The sequence below is a fragment of the Accipiter gentilis genome, chromosome 1 (assembly GCF_929443795.1).
Source record: "Accipiter gentilis chromosome 1, bAccGen1.1, whole genome shotgun sequence".
Classification (NCBI taxonomy): domain Eukaryota; kingdom Metazoa; phylum Chordata; class Aves; order Accipitriformes; family Accipitridae; genus Astur; species Astur gentilis.
In genome coordinates, this window is record NC_064880.1 from 46981567 (window position 1) to 47007060 (window position 25494).

A 25494-nucleotide genomic window follows, 5' to 3' on the forward strand; every position below is an offset into this window, starting at 1 on the left:
AAACAACTTCAATCCAAAGAACTTGCATGCCTCTGCTTCTTGATAGATCAGAGCAAGCTAGACCGCAAATAGTAATGGAAGCAAAAGAATGGATTAATTTGAAAACAGTGGACTTCAGGGATCCTAACTAATAAAATAGTTACTCTTGTCAGAAACACTGTAGAAGTGAATCAGATTACCGCTGTTTCACAGAAATAATGAAGGGTTATCCCGAAAAGATCTGAATATGCAACAGTTAAAATTTTACCAAGTTACTGGGTGCGCTACTCTGGAGACTGGCTTCCCCTCACCCCTTCTTTTCTTAATCATGGCTCCATCATCTTCAAAGTTTATTTCAAAGGCTTCTAGTTAATGTAACAATAATACTGTTCTAAAATCAGGCCCTAAGGAAATTCTTCCATAAACAAAGATTAATATGTAATAGAGCAAAATAGTCTAACCAAGAATACTCATAGGGTGGATTTAATTTGTGCATATTACTCAGGGAGTCTCATCAGAATAAGTAAAAATTGAAACCAAAGATCATAGAGCAAGAACAACAACAGAAAACTAAAAAGGAAATATCCTTAGCATTTTTAGCAAAAGAATTTCAGACTTATCTGAACACTTTGAGAGTTTTTTAAAATCTGAAGAGCATTAATGGAGATTTTCCAAAAACAAAATAACAGATCAGAACAGATTTTATTATTGCTATTAACAGCTTTTGCAGTGTTGCCTAGAAACCCAATTTCAGATGAGAGGAGCAGCATGGCAGACACTGAGGAAAAAAACCCAACACAAAAAAATGCCCAACACAGAAAACCCTAAAAACCCCAACAAAAGTAACCAAGGAAAAAACCCACCCCACGAAAGCTTGTTTTCACCATATTAAACTGAACTTGAACTTTCCAGCGATTCAGGGGCCTGAAGTAATGAGTTAATATTCAGTCTTGATGGAAAATATACAACATAAAATTCCATTGTCTCTTTTGATTTTGTTTTGATTGTTTTGTTTCTGTTCATGTGGCAAAAACAATAAAAAATCCAATTTGATGTACAAGATCTCATCATGCACCATGAAAACAATAAATAACTCAAATCCTTACTGTCATCATATGAATGAATAGTTTGTCTTAAATCCCAGTTCTAAGATGGCTCCCTTGTAAGTGGAGCTCTGTTCTAGCATGAAGCTCTGGTCCAGTCAATGCAGGAAGAGATTCGAAGCATTTCCAAGCAGGATGATTACCCAGCTGGTAAAAGGCATCAATTCTTTTTTTTTCCTTTATTCCGATTGATCAAACCCATTCTTGTTGGTTAACAGAAACAAACCAAATATTGTCTTATCAATGACATGTACTTTTGAGCAGTGAAGACCTGTACTTAGAAAATTATTGGGAATTCTAACAAATGCAAAATCTCCAGAAATTAAAATTTTCACCACTACATAGAACGATGGTATAAGCCTTTTAAGTTTTACAGGATGCTAACAATCATTTAGCCAAAAGCCCATTATGTTTACAGAATTTAAGAGGGAGAGCAGTTTTTGCCTTAGATTCCATCCATTCAAGCTATCAACAGGTTTGATCAATCTTTTTGCACCAAAGTATGTTCTTCCCATATTTTGAACGTAGTTTACTTATGCAACATACCTGGAAAACTGTTCTTGCAGCCCACGCATCTGAGCTCTGCTACGCTCCGACTCCAGTGTCACCTCCCGTAATCTTTTTTCACTCTCCAGCCTTAAATGTCTTTCTTCCTCCAACTCATGTATCAGCTTCTCACGCTGAAAGACCATAAACAGTTATTTATTAATCGTACACATAAGACATACTTTTAGCAAAAATTTAACATTTAATTTGGGAAAAATCATCAAACAATCAAAATAATTACCCTAACTATCCAGTCCCATCATTTTTTTGTACAGCAATGTTACATAGAATAACAAACTGGAGAAGGAAAGCCTTTCAGAATACCCCCATGACGCTGAGCTACTATTACTTGGCTCAGACTCACTGAAGTCAGCATATTAAAAAAACAAACACCCACCCTCTCCTTCAAAGCTCTTTGTCTTCACCTCCACTCAAAATAAATGTAAAAAATTATATTTGAAATCTGTGATCCATCTTGCTTCAATGCAGACACGGGAAGCATGAAACAAGTCAAGAGGACAACTTGTCACCCATCCCTTAATGTTTCAATCTCACGAGCAGAGAAGGACCTGATTCTACAGCCACTGGTTTTCTTGTTTTGGATGAGAGGAGGATCCCTATCAATAGGACAGAGTCTATTTGAATCTATTTACTGAAATACTATGACAAAGAATATGTTTTTAAAAACTGAGTACCAATCAAACAAATATGAGAGAAATAAAAATGTCATTAATTTTACTAATAGTTCTCAAAGGCAAATAGCATATGGTTGTTGCTAATTCTTAAAACACAGAACTAAAAAACCCAACCCACAAAATATGGCGCCACCTGAATAAATCTACATATGTCATGGCCTAATTTCTTTTTAATTATTTTTTTTTTTAAAGAAAGAACATCATATAAAAGTCTACCTAATGATTTCAAAACCCTGTTTTAAAAGTAGCTAAACCCAATTTAGGAGGAACAGGGGAATGAACTGAAAAGTTATAAAAAAAGCTCTTGGAATTAAAAAATGTATATACAGCCTTTTGTATGTGACCCTGTTAAACAGAAATGAAATAAAATTAAATTTTTCCTTGTGCATTTAAATGAGATAATAAATCAATAACAAAACCCAAACAATTTATATGGTACTACATTATACTCCGTCAGCGAAGGAGGTCCAATGTCAGTTGACTAAGAAAAGGTTAAGTCATTGTAAAGCTACAGTGGGTAGACCAACTATATGTTTTGAAAAATTTCTGTGGCCATGGTGCAATGCAATTTGTACCCTGTCAGACAGTCTGACGTAGTTCCATTCCTGACCTAATTTTTCATGACATACCTGCAAAAATTTATCTAGAAATTATACATACGGTTTCATTAGAAAATAACAAAGGTATCTTAGTGTTAAGCCATTAAATGGGGGAGACAGATTATTTGTACAAGTCTCACAGCTATAAATCTTACTGGATAATAATTTACAACAGCAGTAACCAAGAGACCAAAAATATGAACATTACCAAGTGGAAAACGGATCTTAAAGACAGAGATAAATAAGCAGATGCCACAAAGGGAGGCTGCAAAGGATTAAATGAAATATCTATATGCTTTTGAAAAAATAGGGGGAATTACTCAGAGAACAGAGGGCTTCTGTCTAGTTGGTCATATGTAATAACTGGAAAATGGAAAACTGCAAAACAAGAAACAAATTACTGGAAAATAAATACATTGTTCTAACTAAATTATCTAATTACTGTCCTTACTGTTACGTAACCATGTTCTGCCATGTTTGGAGTAATCCTTGGTTTCTGCCAAACTAAGAAGAGCAGAGAGTGCTCAGCACCAGGCAGAAGATACACAGCAGCTGTACAGAGAGTATGGCTCACAAAGGTTAACTCAGGCTAATGATATGGGAAGAATATTCAAAGCAGTTAGTACTTCTCCAGCTTAGATCCCGTCAACGCCAGCTTCAAAATTATACTGTTCGCATCTTCTGTTACAGAAGCATTTAACTGCTGCTAAAGAGACATCTAGAGCTTCCAGAAAGTCAGACAGTAGCAAGGGTAATGACATAAAAGAAATATATAGTTACCACCCAGAGCTTAAGACAAGCTTTCAGAAGATACTGGTGTCTACAGAAATTGGCCTTAAAACCCAATATGTAACTGGCCCTACAGTAACTGTTAAGCCACCCTGGAGGAAAATCAGGTACTGCTATGAACCCCTGAGTACCCAAGTTGACTCAAAGCACCAGGCTCTGCCTAAGCTACCTGATGCAGTAACAGCTTAACTATGATAATGGACTGATGACCAGAGACTTAGCCATGCCGTCAACGCTCATTCAGCGTCATTAATGCCACAATGATCTTATTCTGATACAGCAATTACCTCTATATGTCTGCTATGCTGTCCACGTTCCGGTCCTCACGTAAACCTTCTTTCTACATTAAGTACAAAGCCAGATCTCCACATGGGGGGAGAGACAAAATGTGACACTTCAGAAAGCAGATGAGTAACCTACTCTCCATCTTGCTGCCAGGATGTTTTGCAGGTTGCACACAGCTCCACTGACTGTCCTGCATGAGTGTGCTGTATCTACATGCATGGCTGTGCTGCTGCTAATCACAAACCCGCATTTTCTACTAAAGCATTGAATACACAGCAGAGATTCATAAATCCAAACTTTCCCCTAGAGGTCAAAGAGCTGTATGAGCTGTATAAGCTATTTCTATGTTTCATTTACCTCTTGCTGATAGGTCAGAGAATGCTGTTGCTACCATTTATTCCTTCTATTCATGTGGGGAAGTCTGTATTATCGTCCTACACAAAAAGATTAGCACATTCATGTTTTGGGTTTGTTTTTTTTTTTAAGAAGAAGAAAGGACCTAGGAATTACCTTAAGAAAAGTACCCATAAACCAACAACAAATTCACATTACAAGAACAATAGTGTTACAGAAATGAAATGTCTAAACGTTAGGAATTTCTGGAATGAGTTAAATGTCCAATTCCAATTCAGCTACCTCATGGGCAAGCATTATGACACAGTATTAGTTACATGAGCACATACTGTTGCTGTACAAAACTTACGCTCATTGCAGGGTAAGGGATGAACAATGAACAAGTCACAAGGCTACGGGACCAGAAACAAAAGGACTAACCTATGGCCCTGAAATTCTGGGTTCTCTTCCCAGCTACCAAAAATTTCCTGTATGAATGAGGAGAAGACTGCCCGCAGGATAGCTGCACAGCAATAACACCATCAGCCTTCATTACTGTGCTTCTTCACAAGAATTTATTGGCAACCTTGAGGGCTCTTCTGCCATTTCTTGCAGTAAGAAAGCAGATCTGCTTTCACCCAGATCACAGACATTAAATACTGTGGAGGGGGTGGCGGGGAAAGGAGTAAGAGACCACCCACACTTGGAAAGTTTTCAGTCTCCAGGACACAAAGCACTTGTGTATACTACACACAGAAAGTAGCTCCCAGCAGTAGTGATCTTATCTACAAGAAAAGAGAACTAAATTTTTCTTCACACCCAGAAAAGCCATAATGAAGTGTCAGAAGAGACAAGTGAGCCTAAGTACAGAAAGGCCACGATTAAACAGATTTTTTTGTTTGGTTGGTTTTTTGTTGTTTTGTTTGGTTTTTTTGTCTCCTGGAAGCAGGTAACACATCCCTGAATTCTCCAGAAATTTTGCATTGTCATAAACTCCTTTACAAGCTCCTCTGTGCTAACCTCACTTTATTCCTGTGCAAAATAAAGATGTGTGAAAGCAAATGAACTAGCCAGGAATGGTTCAAGGTTTTATAGTGAATATAAGCTTACTGGAAAGGGATACAATTAGCATGCCATATGAAGAAAAGGTTAAATAAAACAAGAAAGTATCATATGAAATGCATCAGTATGTTTTAACACCAGGAAAATCACTGCCATCTTCCAATTAAGTTGTATGTGTTCCCACTTGCCAATTCCTCTTTCAGTTGCAGCTTCTTCTCTCCATGAGCTCTGCTCAAAGTATTTTCCCCTGCTTCCTCTCCTTGCCTTCTGCAGCACAGCTATAACCTTCTCCTCTAAGAAGTATAACCCTTACTTCACTCTTGCTTCCCTTTTTCAGCCTCTCCAGATAGCCTGACTTTCATCACATCACCCTGTCAAATTTCTGGTAACTTTCCAAATACGCAAAAATTTTATGTGAACAAACTAGAGTGAAAGGCAGGGTTAGCAAACTCCAGCAATACTTTTGTGCAAGTACTGGAATATTTTAACATTCGAACAAATACTGTTTGCAATTACTTTTTCATGAACATTTCAGCAATCAAGTTTCACTAGCTGCTCATTATGGTCGTGAGCTAGCGTTTGCACTTCAACAAGTTCCTTTTTGTGTAGCTGTAGAAATGTTCGTGTCAAAATGTTTCTTTTCTCATCCAGTCAGGGACATGTACCACACATTAACTCATCTTCTCAAAGTTAAGGAAGGAATCCAATTTGAGATACTCATGATCAAAACAAAAAGCATGAAAACTATTTATGGCTAGACTGAAAATAGCAGATGTATTTGACAAAAAAAATCTGAATCGCTCCTCAGCACTCCATGAAGAGACCAAGAGACAACACTTATTTTCAGAGTTACTGGTTAATAGCCGTGTTCTCGGTCTAAGGACTGACCAGTGGAGCCATGTGATGAGCGTCTCCTAAGAGGTGCTCAGCTGTTTACCTTTAATTCCCTTGGGATGTGTCGCAAATGTCAGCACCTGGTTCTTTCATGTTCTGCCGAACTGCAAAAGTCTCCTCTCGAGTGGCCCCTGATGCTGTGACAGCCAGCGGAAAACACAGAAATGACAAAAGATGAAAGCGTACATGGTGGGCAGCAGCCACGGGAGGCAGATGGCAGCGCATAGTGCTGCGGGTCCAGGAGATACACAACAAGCCCTTCATTTCTGACCAGAGTTTGACACCTAGCAGGCAAAGTGAACGTGTAGCACCTTAAGGTTTTGTACAGAAAGGCTGCCTTCTTACCTCTTTTTCCTGTCTGGGCTATTTCACTGTCAACTTTAAATTTAGACATAGACCCCACTCAAGCCTTCCAAGTCAGGGACTTGCAGTTTAACTCCTTTACCTGTCATTGCAAATAAAATCAGCAGATGTCTCCTTTGAACGACGGGACCGACTCCGTGGCAATACCTTCTCAGAGAAGTACTCGGGGACTTCTCTCCACAAGGGTCAAGCATTTGACTAACTCAAGCAGATTTCTTATTCCAAACCCCTCAAGTCTCATCCCACCCTTTTTGCTGGACCTGCTTCTCTCCCCTCCTCAGTGCTGATGATCTTGTGCCCTCCCGTGTTAAAACTGCTTAGTTGACAGCTCATTCCTCCTTGCCTCTCCACCTAAAACCATTTTCCCCTGCCCCTCCATAACGTGCCACCACAATAATCTTACTTTTTCTTAATGTCACTGGATCAGATGTACTGTGTGTCTGTGCCTGGGTGTTGGCAGCGGAGGGCTGCCTGCGCTCCTCTGTGAGGAGAGGCAGGGCCTGCCCCGTGCCAGACACAGCCGGTTCCAGCCGGTTCCGGCCGGTTCCGGCCGGCTGGGCCACGGTCCCACTACAGGGCACAGCTGAGCCTGTCAGCAATGCAGGTGGCCCTTCAGAAAGGGCAAAACGCCACGGAGGCGGTGAGGAGTGAGGAAAAAAGTGTGAGAAACAGCCCAGCGAGTGCCTGGGTCTGGGGAGGAGGAGAGGGAGGAGGCGCTCCCAGTGCTGGGGCGGGTGTTTCCCTGCCGCCCACGGAGGGACCATGGGGGACATTCCCTGAAGGACTGCCGCCTCCGGACAGCCCACGCTGGAGCTGGGGAAGGTCCAGCAGAGAGGGACTGTCATGGACTGACTTCAGCCTGCATCCCCATTCCCCTGTGCCGCTCAGCGAGGGGACGTGGGGAATCAAACTCCCCAAACTGCACTTTGTAAAGTGTTGTTTTAAATTTGTCTTTTTTTTCATTATCCAAACCTATTTTAATAGGCAAGAAATTAAATTAATCTTCCCCAAGCCGAGTTCGTTTTGCCTGTGAGGGTACATGGTAAGTGATCTCCACATATTTTATCTTGATGCATGAGCTTTTTCATCTTATTTTCTCTCCCAGTCCTGTTGAGGAGCGGGAGTGAGAGAGCGGCTGAGTGGGCACCTGGCAGCTGGCCAAGGTCAAGCCACCACACCAGAGTATTTTATTTTTAATCTTTTATTTTATCTTTCAGATAAAAATCATACTACTCCTTCCATCAATAATATTACCTACATGTTAAACAATAATGTAGCTGTGCATCAAGATTTAAAACTACAGGTAACTGCAAGTGAAAAATTAAAGGGATTCAGTATACACACACCATGCATACAATACAGGGTGTTGCTATTCATAAGGGAGTCAGTCTGACATCTACACAGGAACAGGTCCCTCCTTTTTCTGTTTAGCTTATATTTGAGTCTTAGGAAAAGTAATTCTTAAGAACAGCTAGGTATAACTGGGCTGATTAGTTCAAATATCACAAATGTCTTAGAAGGGGCACAAATGTAATCTCATCTTTAAGGTTACCTTGTAAGTAGTGAAAAGGGCTACTGTTTAAATAGAAATAAGATCCTTCTGTATTCTTGAATTCATTCTTTGCTTCCCCAGTGCATTGTAAGAAGGGTTTTACTACGGTACTACTAATTATGCTAACATGGGAGCACTATTTTGTCAAAAAAAGTCTACATGAGAATATTTAACACAGGCCTAATGTTGCTCAAAATCAGGCTAATAACCTTCACATTAATTTTTTAACAACTATTTTAAAGCATTTGCTAAAGAGGGTCACAATTTCTGTGTAATTAATATTGATTTCAAACAGATACTTTGCAAGGAATTTAAATGAGGGGAAGAAAAGAATACGAATTTTTTTGTTTACAGTTTGAAGTACCATTAAGTCATTGCTAACCTAAAATGAGTATTCATGTAAGTTTTAATACATTTTCTGATGATATGCATCTGATATCTCAACATAAAAGTCATAATTTAATAGAATCACAGCCTAGTCTGTAACACAACATCCTACAAACCAGAGAGAATCAACTGTCCACAAAAGTAGACACCACCACCACCACCACAAAAGTAGACAACAACTATGACAGAATTAAGCAAACAAATAGCAACTACTAGAAGCATATTAAAATCAGTTTTTCTAGCAAGTCAACACCCAAGACTGTTATGAATAAATATGCACATTCAAAGTACCCAAAACAACTATTTTATCACCCTCGTACACCACTTTTGAAAGACTGCTGCAGGCAGGAGACACAGAACAGCCTGGTATAAGGGATGAGAGTGGGATGGTAAAACAGTTCCATTTTTCAATTAATTATGAAATATTAATTGAAATAGAAACTGGAATTTGCAACTTGGTCTCCCAGTTGGTTACTTTAACGAAGTAACTCATTTTTTCCGATGCAATGAATATTTAATTCCCCCAACATAATGCATGGTGATCAAATGGCATTTGTTCAAGTGCCACAGAGTATACCTGAGCCACAGCTGTTCATGGCCCAAGCTGTTGGTTAAAGGGAAGTCTATGTTACAGATATTTTGTGAGAGCTTGTGTTTGGGTCCTGCAAAATAACCAGGTCAAAGAGTCTGAGGTGGTTCACCCTCATCTGTCTTACACAGAAGGTGGATAAAATCTCTTTGCTGTGGTGACCTCCACAGGCAGATGGACCTGCTTGTCACCCTCCTGCAAAGCCTGGGGCTCCCACATGAAGCAGGAGTCCTCTGTCCAAACACCCCCTGTGCAACCTGGTCCCAAATCCAGCACAGGAGACTACAGCCCGCTGTCTGTCTAAACTTATTTCACTCACAGATGACAGGAAAGAAATGTGATTGCAAGAACAGAGAGCAGATATCATTTTTTATTTCATCATAAATTGCACCAGGTATTGTATTTTCGTTCAAATTAAAATGAGTCAAACTTCAGAGTGTCCTTTGTTTGCTCCTCATCGATCGCTGTTAAACCAAATGTTTCTCATTCTGTAATCAATACTTCTCTGCAAAAATAAACCGAGGCACTGACAAACAACTTTGCAGCACATTGCAGCGTTCCTTGTAGTGGACTTTGACAGCATGAAAAAACACTACCCCAAAGAGTGGGTAAAAAAGAAGCACATTGCTTATTGTGCTTATTACAATTTTTACAGGCTGCTTACAGCTGAATCATTTTACTGTAACAGGACTTTATTAAATTAGCCAGCTATTGAAACCAGAGCTTTCTGACAGTGGTAGTTAATATGCCTTTGTCCCCCCCGTTACTGTTTCCAGCTATACTGGGAATACTGACAAATACCCTTAAACACTCAAAGCTTTCCCAGGGATGAAGTTATAGGTGTTTTTAAAGCACAGTGAAGCATTAAGGTATAAACAGTAATAACTTAAGCACTTGGAGGGTTCATGGAGGGAGAGGTAGCTTTATTTCCACATCTCTTCAAAGTAAGAAAGTTAAGGGTGAAGTTGTGTGGCTGCTTTGTAATCAAAATGAATTACCCTTTCACCTGATACAGATTTGTACTACAGAGGCTAAAGAAGAAATGTTCGTGATTTATATTAGGCCTCAAATTTTTTCCCCAATTATTTTATGATGTAATCATTTTTCCTAAACTTATTCCTGCTAAAGCTCTGCAACAGCAAGATATAAATAGTATAAAAAGCAGTATCCTAATTTTAGCTGTTATCTTCTCACTTTTTCATTCCAGTAAGAAAAAATGATGGATCTTAAGAACAGGATTCTGCTCCCAAAATGACAGGCTGCCCGAATAAACCAGGAAAATCTAACTGACACTAAATAATTTGTATTAGCATTTTCTAAAACTGCCTTGAAAACAGTTAAAGTAAATAATTTGAAACAAATAATTTATTTTCCACTATGAAATTTTAATATGCTAATACATCTCTCTCTTTGGCCTCATATCAGACTAGCACATGTATCCCATGACTACCAGATGTAAACTTCAAGCTTTGCTTGGCTCTAAGATGAACAGCAAGATGGGAAAGGTTTATTATTATTAGTGATATTTTAGCGACAGTAGTTTATACACTTTATATTCTTGGGTGATAACGCTGCTCCAGAGCAATTCAAGTAAATTAGAAGCTCTTTCTTGGTGTAGTTACTCCTGAATAAAATAAGATGCTAGCTTTCATTGTGCACTAGCTCAAAATTGCCACCATGTGGCAGGACAGCAACTTTATTTAGCATTATTTATACTGCACTGATATGGTTTTAATTGCATCTGTACGACAGAATAACTGCTGTGCTGAAGCTCCTTTATCATTGCAAGCCTACAATTAATCTGAATTAGGCAGGCTATTACATGAGCAGTACTGTATATATAGTTGGAGTTGTGACAACATTTATTTTACAGGAAAAAATAATTAAATAATTCATAAAACCTTTCTGTACAGAGCTACATCGCTAGAAGCACTGTCTGCCCATCGCTTTCAACAGCTATGGTGTATGGCCAGCCCTCTGAAAGGGAGCTCTTACTGCCCAACAGCTCTTTAATTCTGTGAAACACGCTATGACAGGCCACACAAAATTGAAGTCACCTTTAAAAAAAATTAAATACCCCTAAACCCCACTCATAGTCTTCCAGAAACTTATAAACTGAAGTCAACTATGTGGACCTCTTTTAGCACCTTTCCTGGAGACACACCTATAGACACAGTAGTTATATACAAGCCACGACAGCAACGTATGTGCCAGCATGCTTTCTGCAGATGAAACATCTGCATCCCCAGTAGCTGTCATCCCCTCAACTTCTTAAAGGTCATCTCTGTATCGTATTTTCAATCTTGAATGAAGGCAAGCAATACGTATTTTGATAATCCTGTCTCCCTAATAAAACAATTGCTATTCATTGAAATTCACAATTGACAGCCCAATTTCAAAGACTTGTTTTGAGCTTCAGTTCTTAGCATAATTAATTTTTCCATTTTAGACATTATTTCCTTATAGGGGGGAGTGGTGTAGAGAGAATACTCTCAGTGAACTTGAAAGTCCCACATAGTCACATCATAGATTTTTTTTTTAAAGTATTAATCTTAAAACGATAACGCTTTTAAAAAATGAATTTGCAAATGTAATTGAGCTTCTAATAGCTTCTACAGACAGTAATTAAAGAAATCTCATTTCTCTAAATTAAACATAATGAAATGTTTTTCAAGATCAAATAAAAACTTGTAAACAATATTGACAGACATAATTTGCATGAATACCTAGTATTCAGAAGCATGAGGAAAAAACCTCTGTCAATAGCAAAATGAGAAACAGTGGAATTAATAACTAATATGTAATTTTTTTTTTTCCCCTGAAACATCTTAGACCATAATGGCTAATTATGATTCCAAGCGCTTTGCTACATGTTTTTCTGTAAGGTCACTCACATTATATTAAGATGTCCAACCAAGCATACAGGTGTTTGTTTGATTTTTACACCAGGTATATACAAACTTTTCTTATTAGAAACAAAGTTTATAACCAATGTAACTTGTTTACAATGAACCTTTACAAATTCAGTTGCATACAACCAAAAATCCCCAGTCTGTGCCAGTTTATGTTTCCCACTTGTTTGATTCAAGGAAATTTATAATAATGGCGCTGGAACCATAAAACAGCACAAGAGAGTGTGTGTAGACAACAACTTGCAAGAGTCAACCCACCTGGGCCAGCAGAGTGTCAATTATTTGATTCACCTACAATTTTCTCTCAGATTTGCAATTCTTGAATGCTTTCTAAAGGGCTATCAATGTAGCAATGTATGAAACACAGAAGGTAAGATTGTCTGGCAAAACAAAAGCTCCCAGTCACAAAATACAACTGAGGTTTTGCAATTTCAGTTTTTCATCAGAACAAAGTTATATCTTTGAATAAATAAAAGTGACACCAAAACATTAACACAGTTATAGCCTGCATTTATACATCTAAAGACTTCACACACTTGAAGAACCATATCCGTAGAGCTGAATGCTCTACTCATGATGGACTGCAAATCTCTCAGTCACTCTCTATTAGATTTATTTAAATAAGCAGGCCAGGGGCCTGAACTCCCCACTCACACAACAAAGATTAGGAATAAATGAACCCACGTGATTTAGAAAAGGATCCAGGTTCAAGAATGCGCCTTACGACATGGGATACTGCCTGTGTTTAGTAATCAGAAACTCCACCTTGGATCAGAAGAGAAGTCTTGCAGTGCGGGCCAGAAGATTTGCTTGAAGTTCTCTCAGTTGCATGACATGTTCTTTGGACTTTTTGTGACCTACAGCAACGCTTTCAAAACAACTGTATACCGTTTAGGTGCGTGAGATGAGCTGTAGGCCATATGATTTAGGGTGGGTTCCACATTTCCGCTTGCTGAGATTCATTTTTGATAGGGCATTGTTTTGTTTTATAGTTAAGTAATAGATATTTGCTGTTGGTTTGGATGAAATTCCAGCCTAGGTATAGACTTGAAGAGGAAAGAGATTCCTTGAGCTCTGTAAACCAGCGTAGTCCCACAGCTCATACTTTTTCAAAATTTGAGAAATATTTTCAAAGGGGGTTTTAAAAGGCAGGCAGTTTTCAGATGTTGTCTGCATTGTTTGGAGCACCTATAAAAGATAATCCCACGAACTATGGCAGCCAGTGGTCAGTTCAGACTCAGAAGATTTATTCAAGTGCCTTTTCACCAGGTAACAGTATTTTGATAAGCTACTATGTAAACATTACTGCAAAACAGTATTTTTGGCATACTTGCAAATGGCTATAAAGTCTAGAAAGAGTGGGGAGAAAGAAGCCATGAATTTATAGTCAGGCTGGACTTTGATTTCTAAAACATTGATGCCTGTCCATTTAAGGGGACTCGCTACAGTGGAATACTGCCCCAATAGAAATAAAGCATAGTCTGTAGAAAGGGTAGAAGACAAGTAACAGGTAAAAAGACAATGAAAGGTGACACAGCACTCAAGCTGCACTGTTTATACCTGGCATTGATTTTAACCTATGGAATTCATATGAAGCAATAAAGTATCTGCAGTATTTATTCCTATGGTTTCTAAAGTGAGTGATGAAGGGACACAGTCTCAGAGCAGAAGTAACAAGGAGTGCCTAGCCACCGGGTTTCTTCTAGATCCAGTCATAATGGTAGAAGATCCCACTCTGATCACTCCCGATCACTAGCTGGAGGTCACCAGCCTTTCTAGTCAGCAGAGAATTGCTTGAGGCTCAGGACGGGGTACAAGGCAGCCGGTTTAACTGAACCCACCACCACCAGACGTGCTTTGAAGTAACCTGGCAGGCTGTTGCAATGAAGCAGAAGATGGAGCACTCGCGTAACGCCCACCCGCTCCGCTGCGGTGACAGTGGCCCCCCGCAGGGAGTCGGTGACATCCTAAATGACTCTTGCTTATCTGCAATGCCTGTGTGCCTGCACGCAAAGCGAATGGGTTTTCTCCTCTGTAACTGACCAACATGTTCTTTAGAAGATATAAATGGTTTCTTTTCGAAAGGACTGAATGCTCACGGAACAAATGGGCATGTGGCTGAATCAAGCATTTCCCGCTTGGATCTGTATTAGTGAGATAGGAGTTAGGCAGCAGGATACACGTAGGATAAGCATTAGAAAAAAACCCACACTTCTGAGGGTTTTATTTGGCTTTAACGGATCGGCCAGTGGAACTCCACTTCGTTGCTCCAGGGAGCGCTGAGATTTACTCACAAGCTAGGAGTAGCATGTGTTTCTTGCCCTGATGCTGGGGAGAGTTAGGATTTCTTCACTTCCTGGACTTCTCATGAATGTATTTGTATTTCATGCTAATAAACAGGATATCAAGAAGTTAACTGAAATAGATGCGAGGCTAAAGAAAAATGGGGAGGATGGGAGAAGTAGAACTTAACCATGCCTGTTGCGAGAAGTGACTCAGAATGGTTTGCAGTGCCACCAGACCCCCACAGATCTGGCATATGCCAGTATTTTAGTTTTCATGCACACACTTCTATTTGCCTTTCTCAGCTGACACACTCCAACATCTCCGGCATCACTACTTTGCTGCTAGCTACCGTTCTGTACAGCACTTCTTCCTCCCGGGCTCTTTACAGCATTGCTCATGAACATGTCAGATCTTATTACAATTTTCCTGTGTTCGCTTGCAGAGTCCATTTATGGTCGGTAAGTAACTGCAAAAAAGGATACCTTATTTACTCAGCTGTTCCTTGCATGTATTCCAGAGTCCTACCGCTTTAGTTTTCTGACAAATGTACCTCTTTGTCATATTCACTCCTTTAGCTCTGCAGGCACTGCTATAGGCAATAGGGAAATGCGGTGGGTTTTTTTGTTGGCTGGCGCATGTTCAATGGTATTTTTAACAGAGCTGCCACTGCAAAATCTTCATTAGTGCTGACGACGCACACATGCAGAACTGACTTGACTTTCAGGGGCAAGACTGAGTTTGCAAGTCTGGTACCTGGGAAAACTTGAAAAAATAAAATAACAAGTTTGCATGCTGTTTTTAATTAAAAACTGGACTAATTAAAAGACTGTGTCTCCACCTGATACCATTTTGCAGTATCACTTTTCAGTAATAGGTTCACTTGAATGTCTGTTCATGTTTCCAGAGACCAAATTCAGCTCAACTCTAAGTGCCAGCCAGACTCTACTCCTTTAGTCCCCTTTCCTTACTAGAACAGGTAGGACAGATACACTTCTGCAGCAGATCAAAAACTCTCTGACACTTAGTTCTCTGGTCTTCATTTCCATGTTTATCTTTTTACATAGTATTTAACTGTTTCATTGTATCTAGCCATGGTTTATTCTAATCTATTAATTGCATATATTCACATACACATTTCTCATTTAAGACATGACTAAAAAAAAAATTGGGGTTTTTTTCAACTTAACAGCAAGCCTTGACAATTACAAGTGTCAGTTTGATTTTCTTGAAGAGAAAAAAGAAAAGATGTTTCTTTTTCTACAGAAAATACTACTAAAACCAAGGAGTGGAGCTCTCCTCTCTTTTGCCTCTTCCACCTTCAGTACTAGTTGAAAAAAATCGGGCAGAAGTAGTTGCAGCTATTAAGCTGAGCAGAAGTTCTGTTCCTGGACAATAAAACACATAATCACATAACTAACACTCAGGACTTTCCATGTGCATCCTCTACCACGTAGAGCACTAGAACAGGAATCAGGAGAGTCATTCTAAATTTTTGGTATGTTTTGGCCAGCTCACCAAGGTTTCACATCACTTCTGCACACCGTTCCCTCATCTTTCAGAGAGACAGATGCTCTGTAAAAGCAAGAGAGTGAATCCCCCCTAGCCCCGGACCAGGACAGCTCGGCAATGCTTTAGAGACTTTCTGGATCACGGCCATACCAAGTTGTCTGTCCACCAGGTACAAGGAGTATGAAGAATGGGTTAGCAAACTCTTTGTAATTATATAGCCTTTAAGCTTTGGCAAGAAGAAATTCTGCTGTGCATCTGCAGAACAGGAAATTTGCTCTTCACCAGTGCTTCTGTGGACTACTGTAATATCTTACTAAAACAAACAACTTCCCCTCACTCACTCAAGACATCAAGTTTGATATCAAATTCAACACAAGAGAAATATGAACAACCTTTGTCTAAATGGGGCTGAAAAGAAACAGCCTAGATGCACTGACCGTGCAAGCAAAGCCAAGCAGAGCTGTGTTCATGGGAATCAGGGTGCACAAGTGTTTAGTTCAACTCTTCAGCTGTTGTGAGATTAGGGGGATGAACCCCATCGAGTATCGCTGGTCCTGCTCCTGCCCTGGCATCCAGATGTAAGTCAGGAGCTATATGAAAAGAACAAAGCTAAGAAAAGTTTCTCCTTCCCATCTCTGTTAGATTAAACACATTCCCAGAAGCTGATATTCTTGTTTCCTGGGGGTTCACAAGGATATTTCTGCCAACCTGTTTATGTTCCTTCCAAAGCTCTTCCTTCTGAAATGCGTTAGATTGCACTCATTCTTCACACCTCGACTTCCACTTGCTGCCTCCTACACTTTTGAGTTTGTGAACAGGTTTCCCGTATCAACTGATGGAAGATACAACTGCTGGAAACCTGCCTTCAGGCTATCACAGCTGACAACTCTCAAAGTCTAATTTTCATATGAGATTATTTTTCAGCTTCTCATTTAAGGCATTTATTTTCCTATGGTATCTCCTACATCAGAAGATTTCCCTTCTGAGGTGGTTTATTATCAATGACACAGGAAAATCATACGTAACACAAGATTTCCAACAACCACCTCGGAATTCTGACCTGCTCCTCTAGTGACGGCCATGAAAAAAGTTTCTTAAATGGAAAACTCTGCCAGTCACTGCTGCAGGGCACTTTTTAATAGATACTACCAGGAACAGGATGTTCCCAAGAGATAATAATTTTTCTCCGACACTCAAAAATCATTTCTAAATAAGCAGTGTCACCATGGATGCCGATCAAAAATGTGCAGCGTAAAGATGTAATTACAAAATGACAGTCGTGTAGACTGCACATACTGAGCCAAATTCGCTCTCGGTATTCATCCCAAGTCGCTGGGCTGTGATTATTCATGGCACATCAGCACCCCAGGCTCCAGGCAGCAATCAGCACTATTTAGACGCCCAGTAAGACCCTGCCTTTTCCCCAGAGTTCACTACCTCCACAGGCAAGCAGATGAACAGCAGAAGAGTCAGAATGAAGCCTGGTTTACAAATGAGCAATTTAGATCAGAAATTAAATATTTTCCAAGATGATAAAGGATTTAGGTGGCAAAGGTAGTAACAGGCCTTGTGGGACACCAAAGTTAAAGAATACGACCCTTAATGAATTTACTGGAGAGTGTTTTTAAGCACCTGGCTATTTAAAGTCACACAACAGGATACTGCACAGAAAGCACAGCTCATCACTACAGTTTGGAGAATGAAGGAAAGCCACTTCGCAGCCAGGTAAGGTCCTGTATCAGGCCTGGCACTTTCACTGGTAACCAGAATAACTACAGAGTGCATCATGCCAAGCGGTATGGAAATAACACAGTCCAAACATCACAGTCATTCCCACAGTCTAGACAGTCTCCTCTTGCAGGACATGCAAGCAAGTCTGATCACCAGTTCCAGACTTGGAAAACTATGTCATGAGATCTTCATTATGAAAGATCCAGTAGAATATCAAAAGATGCCTTATCACAATGCAACGGACACAGAGCCAAAACAAACAGAAAGCATGTAAAAGCAAATTTTTTCCTGACAAAGCAAAAACTGAATTAAAGCTGATGAGATTGGAGTAGGGAGGGAAAAAAAGGAAGAATCACAGTTGCTAGCTCAAGCTATGTGAATCTATACCAAGCTGCGTAAATTTAGTATAGGAAGACGTTATATCCTTACTATGTTTTAGCATTTCTTTTAAATCCTGAATAGAAGCTGCAGAGAGGGGTGATTATGCTCTGCCAAAAGAAAAAAACAAAGCAAATGGGGCTTAATGGCACAGAGAATACCCACAAGTTCAAATCTTGCACAGATGAACTGAGACTAGTTTTCATATCTACCTGCAAAGTGCTCTGTGGTTGGAAATGGCCCAACAGTTTTTCCCAGTTTCTGCCATCTCTCTTTTATTGACCTCCAACAGACTATTTTCTGTATACATATGTTTGGTCTTTGCCCAGAGGGAACTGGACAAGACAACAGTACCTCATCATGCTATCTTGGTGCCGCAGAGCTTCTGTTATGGATCTGGGCTCCATTGTGCTAGAAGTTGAACAATACTTGTTGCAGTAAAGAGTTTTTACTGTAACACAAGGCAATCTAAAGCACTGCTTGAGCTGACTCGTTCCAAGGGTCAGCACTGACTTCACGGTACAAGCTCCAAGAGCACTGCATTCATTTCAATAAATGGGCATTTAATGGAAGCAGCATAACTGAGCAATACTCTTGGTACATAAATTTTGTCCTTCCTTATACAGAAACTTTCTCTCCCTCCTGATAACCTTTATCTGTCCCATTCGGAGAAAAAAGGTCATTCTTCTAGACCCAGACAAAAAAAAAACAACTTGGTTTGTGCAGGGACTAGAGCCACGTATCACAAAAAATAAAAATCACTAGAGCAGTATTTAAGTTCACCTTTGGATGACAACAGCAATGAAGAAATTAAAGACCGTACTCCCTGTCCAGCAGTGAAAATGTTCACCTACCCTGATTGGCTTGATTAGACTGAGTCGAATTTGGGGAATCAGTATTTCTGCACCATCTCGCCCTCTTTGCCCTGCTTTAGCTACATTTTACAAGAGAAATCAGTAACGAGCCCAAATCACCACAAGGGTGACTAATGCACCCCACAGAAGCCCTGGAAGAGCCGATACAAATATGGAAACAACAGGAAAAGGCTGGAATTGTTGTAATGGATATTGTGACCAGATTTGAATCAACCGACTCAAACCAGTAAGACAAGAGGTTTTATTTAGCCTTACAAGTGGGCCTACAAGATTTTAGAACAAAACCTGAAAATACTAGAAAAGAGGTTTATTTTTAAAAAATAAGTATGAACATAGCCTTAACATAAATTAATGGATTTTTCTCTGTTTCCAGAACTAACACTGCAAACAGACCTTTTAGATGGAAGTTACAGTTGCTGATATTACAAATTCTACACTAACAGTTTAACTAGTGGCCACAAAAAAAACCCCTCCCAGAAATCCAGTGATTTCTTTTACTTGTAATATGCTAATTTCCCCAGCTACTTCAAGAAAAAGGTTGCAACACCAAGTATATCACAGCAGTTTCACCACTATTAATCTGTATAAATTTACCTTCCTAGTTTGCAAATATTCAAATTGCTGGCCCAGTGCATACATTCACCTTTCCTCTTCAGAGCCTCAGATGTTGTGACTAATTCTGTTCTAGCCAAGATCCCTTTCTTGCATTAGATAAAAAAAATGACCATTAATGTTCTGCCTCTTCAGCCTGCAGACTGGTGGCTCTATTCAGGTCATCCTTGCAAAAATATTAATCCAGCGAGCGTGTGGCTTCCTCGAGTCTACTCTTGCCATTGCCTGGAGGAGCTCAGGATTGCAGAGCTTAACCTTTGATATGAAAATGGCTGCAATTCACTATTATTAGTGCATGGAAGCATCACTCCTATTAGGCAGTGAGGTATTGCCTAGAGCGGGATACATCTGTTTCTAGTCATAAAGCGGGATTTGCTTCGTGCTGAAGCCAACTGCCACTCCGATATTACATACACCCATAGATGTTATGAGACCGCATGTGCCCTTTCTGTATTTCAAGATCCCCTGCCTTTGTTATCTAATGTATAAATGGCAATTTCTACTTGAGGGCAACTTAGCTGATATGACATACTTTCTACAGATTGGCTCCGTTTTACTTTCAGACCTTATATAAATGCATTTTTCTGCATTTTTTTTCTGCATTCAGTGATTCTTACGTAATTCTATTTGACTCCTTTTTATGTTGACTAAATACTTGCAGAAACTTGTTGAAGAGACAGACCACTTCGGCAAGTTCCGGCTCAGGGGCAAAACTTATTTCTGCTCCTTCATATATAGCACCGGTCTTTACAGCGCCGGTGCCTACGACAATATTCTCGGCTAGCAGAGCAAGAAAACACCAAACCCAAGGACGGAGTATCGCTGCCTTTGCAATGGCAAGTACCAAGAGCCCCTTCAAAGTCCTGTGTGTTTTCAAACACTGCGCCTAACACCTTTCAGCTCCTCAAAACCTAAATCCCAGTGAAGCCAGGAAGGTCTGCACTTCCAGCGTCGCCGCACATTCGTTTTCCACCCGGGCTGTGGAGGTGGGTGTTCTTTCCAATGGCTGCAGCTCCCTCTCCTGGTGGAAAGCCAGAGCCAGGGAAGCCACCAGCCGGGGCAGCGTCCAGCACCTTCCCAGACGCCCTCACCCAATTTCTGTTACGCTTTCAACAACAATGGAATGAAAGTCAATTGATTGTAGCAGTTTATTGTGGAATTTGGCGAATAAACCGGACTCTGAAACCAAGTAACCAGGAAAGAGTAACACAGGCTTCGAGAGGCAGACGATGCCGAGCAGAAACGATCGGGCTCTCGGTACTTCTGTTTCAGGAAGAGTGAGCAATCAGGTTTATTTTTTTCCTAGGAAAATGACAGTTGAAAGGTCATAATTTTAAGTCATAAAGAATCCCTAGACTCCTAAAAGCCTTAAACTGCAAAACCTGAAAATATCTACATGTTTGCAAATTTGAAGCAACAAAAAAATACTCAGGACACAAGGTTTGATTTTAAAACGACTGAAGACAAAACTGCAAAGTTGTGAATGAGGACATTTGGCCTAATGAAGTATGAACAATTAGTGAGGTCCAGGAGCATTAAACTAGACTTGTAAAGAATTTCAATAATCATTATTGATGCTAACCACTACTAATGTCAATGAGTTTCCGTGAGGGCTATATGATGAAGTTGCTAAGAAAAAGGAGCTAGAGAGCATGGCTAGCTGTGTATAAATACAGAGCTTCACAGAAAAGACAGCGCAAGGGTCAGATTGCTTCTTTCCAGTTTACGATATTTAACAGTCAAAGAGACATTTTAAAACGGTGACTTTGCCTGTCTCTGCTACTTTCTAATTAAAGCACAGATAGATGTTTGCATAGACATAAGGACCCAGAAGTTGTAAAAGACAATTTAGCCTTTTGTATCTCATCTTTAACACTTCATTTATTACTAAATATCATCTATTTTTGAATGACCCGGGTGCTTCTGCAACAACAGCCTTCCCAGCTGCTGGAGGCGATTGCAGAGATTCATCACACGGGTGACAGAAAGCACCTCTGCGCTAGTGGCAATACATTGTGCTGCCATCTGTAAGACCCCAGCTCAAGAGCAACCTCAGGATTCCCCCTCCTCTGTACAAACAAGGTACGTAGTGCAGATGTTAGGAGCTGGGCTTCTCAACATGCTGACCGTGCTCCTTTTCAGAAAGCTCCCTGCTAGCTGATTGATGGGGCAGCATTAATATCAGCTGTGGTGCTGACCACAGGAGCCAGGATGGTGGCCCGAGACTGAGTGCCCTGGCAGTGCTGAGAGCCAGGAGAGGTAAATGCAGCTCCTGGGGAGACGTGCGGAAAAAGCACAATTTCTTACAATCACGGGCTGCTCCTGTAACTGTGCACTTTCAGCTTCCTACAAAAAAAGATGGAGATTTGGCTTTCTATTTTCAACTTCATTTCACTCAGCTCAACAAAGCATCGTCAAGCCGGGGTCTGATCTCCTCTTTCTTCTCGACCAAAAACCAGTACCCACGTTAAAAGTCTAAATTTGAGCGAAAGAGCCAACAACTGAAATTACATACAAAACACCCTGGAGCTTGGAAAAGCAGAGAATATGGTCAGACTTTCTACTGATTTTGATGCGATTTCAATCAAGACCTTTTCTGCACTTCAACACATCTGTCTCCATGTGAATGCTCCAGTTTGGCAGTGCGTGATGAGGAGAAAAGGCAAAGATCTTTTCAAAGGTGATTACTTTAGAAGTTCGGTTTCAATCTGGGAAAAAGACCGGTTTGCACTTCCCATGGTTTTCTAAGAGGCTGTTAGATGCATCTAAACACATTACATTTAAGAAAGTTGTAACAGGCAGAAGTGACTCAGTTCCTAGTAATAATGGGATATCTTACTGACACTGCGATTTTTTTCTGCCTTTCCTTTTTACTTCTTCCACTCTTTATTTAAAAACTTGCAGTCTCTACTGTTTTACAGCAAAAACTGTTTGTAAAGCAAGAATTGTGCTGATCGCATCAAAACTCATTAATATAACTTGTTTTTCCATTATTAGCACCATCTGAGCCTGTTGAAAGCCTTAACCAGGGCTTTAATTTTTCCACAGAGAGCTTTAAATTAATTAGTGGTTTACATGCTAACAAAGAATCTGATACATTCATAAATCAATCTAATGCAGAAGGATTACCAGAGGGTGGAAACCTATTCAGCGGGGACCTCACATTCACTTAACATGGTGGGTTTTTAACAAAAGGGTGCAGGTGTGGAATAGACGGGTACCGGGAAGAGCCCATGATAATCACTTTGCATCACTTAAAGACGCAGCAGGACACATGGTAAATCAGAGCCTAGGGCCCACCCTAAGTGAAACCCATGTAGATATAAAAGGCAGCATCATCCCACTTTAACCTTCACAGCTAAATTGCCAGAGTGGTACAATTTCTTTTGTGTAGGTTACAGGCCACTGAACTAATGGAAAATAGAGTAGAATTAAAGGACTCGGATGCAGAAGTACAAACTAACAAAATTGTGTAACATATACGCAAATAAAGGTATCAAGTAAATAAAAAAATTAACATTTTCTGGGTAACGATTAAATGAATCGAAGTCATTAAAACATGATGCAATTGTGTATACTTTTGGTTCATTTTAGGTTCTTAACCTAGTTGCTGCTAACACAGTACTTAAGCTGCCACGAGAACTCTGCTATGTAACTGTGGCAGCATTTTTCTCCTATTATTCCTAACCTGGCACTGTTTACTGTTAAGAAAATTTCACAAAAATGAACACTTCAACTGGTCTTGTTCTGTGTCCTAAAGCTCCAAAGTCATGGAATGAAAGTTTAAAAAAAAAAAAAAAAAAGACTGGTGACTAAAGCAGTTTTCAGTCTTTACTATGTTTTGAAATAAACTTGTGATCTATTTTGAAAGCTGCTCATATTAATAATGGAATCTGTCACCACAGACACCTGCACAGTCTCCATCAAATGCTGTTAGAACTGTACACATATGAAGTGATAATCTTTTCCTTTATAAAAAAGTAAAATGTCCTCAATGAGTCAGAAGAAACATGACTAAGAAAACTGCGAACATGCATATTAAGAAATTAAGGGCCATAAGCAACAGGAAGAGCCACCTGCCAATCTAGGCTCAGCGCTGCTGAAACTTTCAGTAGATGGATTGGCAGTAAGTAATTGTGCATTTTGATAATGAATAATCAATATTTACTGATGGTGGTTCATAAAACAAAGAAACCTGAGCAATGGTCAGGGATTCGCAGTCTGAATTTATTCAGTTCTCCCAATTCAAGTAATTTAGAAATACATGCTCATTCAATCCTGTATTAGGTACCAGATTTTCCATACAACTATATGGAAAAAACATATCACAGGTTATCTGTATATTTTTGGTGATAAGCATTTATCTTGAAATGAAGTATCTTCATTTAATCTTCTATAGTACTTTCCAGTAATCAGCTACTTCCAATAATAAATCGGTCATGAAATATGTAACTCTGGGAGATACTAAAACCCACATTTCTTACAGGGAGTGCTGCGAGGCAGACACACTGGTATCGCATACAGTACACACTGCCTGATCTTCAACCTCAACTGAAGTCTCCTCAGAAAAACGTCTCCTCATAAACACGCATTTCACCAGCACTCACCATGTGTTATTTATACAAAGGTACAAACCCATTTTTTGAGCAAAGATACCACAATGTAAGTAGTTTCTGCAGCACACGCTTGGCATTTATTTGCCATTACTGCTTTTATGTATGTGTCCACCTTGCTGCAGCGGTTCCTGTGATGCCGGGCGAACCTGAGCACCAGGAGCCTTTCCCTCCCGTCGCTTCCAGGGACCACATGCAAAAAGGCAACAGCTGGTTGCAGGTGACAGCAAATACTGACGACCCACCACGCAGGGAAGCAAATCCTACATAGCATATTCTCCCCTTGATTTGTGCTGAGAAGGCAATAGGGAAGAGCATCAACAGCTTTCCCGCATTGTGTTCAAATAGGTGCCAAATGGGAAGCGGGGAGGACAGGGCAGACCCACCGCACCATGCGTCCCTCCAGCACACCGGAGCAGGGCAGCACACACAGGGACAGGGCACACGCTCCCTGCTCACCCTAAAAACGAGTGTGGGTTGACGTAACGTGGTCACCTCTTACCCTACCTGTGACTGCAAAACCCAAATGGAATTTATTTTTTTAAAAGAAGCAAGAAACGCTAGCGGGTATTAAACGAGGCGCCATCCCGCAAAAGGCTTGCGTGATGCTTTGCACAGTTCCCGGGACGCAGGGGAGCGGTGCGGCAGCACGGCTCCTCGTGCTCTCTCCGCTTCACACCTGGTATGAGAAACGCTCTCCACGAGACTGAGCGAGGCATTGAAGGTGGCATTAGAGGTGGCATGTGCTGTCACCTGTGCTCTTCCCAAATGGAGGAGCTGGTTCACTGAAAACCTTCGTGCCAATCTAGCTAGCACAACAAACAAAAAAAGAAAATGGGAGTAAGTAAAGGCGATTAGCTAATTAGTGATTAAATAAAGCTGTGGCCTGCCACGGGCAGGGGGTGCCATCCCTTTTATCCCGAGTGGCAGCCGGTGACAGCACAGCAAAACCCCTCGGGCACCCTGTGGCTGGCTGGTACTGCTGCCCGGCATCCTCGTCGCCAGCCCCAGAGGACTCCAGGCTGTCTGCGGGGGGACGTCCATCACACCAAAAAGGGCAGCACATGGGATTCGGTACCCTGCGGGCACACTGCTGGCTGCCAGCGCTTCTCCAGAGGAAGCCTCGTCGTTTGCCAAAGGCTTGCTTGCTCAGAATCCCTCGCCGAAATTTCACTGTGAATCTTTGTAAAGTATTTGCTGCAAAACTGGTGTGTGCTGCAGGCTCCTTGCCACGTGCCCCGAGAACGCAGCCTACAGAAGTTACTCTATCCCTGGCCTCCCCCATGTTCAAATACTCCATCTCCTGGGCCCTTACTGCTCCCATACCCCTCACGGCCAAGCAAGTTCATTAATGTTAATTAATGACTGCTGTGTTTCATATTAAAATCACCAGTTCTAAGCT

The 25494-nt window shown here is 40.5% G+C and overlaps 1 protein-coding gene across 5 annotated transcripts in view; it reads right to left on the reverse strand.

Moving 5' to 3' along the window:
- NCKAP5 (NCK associated protein 5) overlaps nucleotides 1–25494 on the reverse strand; it is a 394263-nt gene that overhangs the window by 195114 nt on the left and 173655 nt on the right. For all 5 annotated transcript variants that reach the window (XM_049805372.1, XM_049805332.1, XM_049805352.1 and 2 more), the window contains one exon: nucleotides 1629–1762. In XM_049805372.1, the coding sequence (XP_049661329.1) occupies nucleotides 1629–1762 (134 nt within the window). The remainder of the gene's footprint in view (nucleotides 1–1628; nucleotides 1763–25494) is intronic.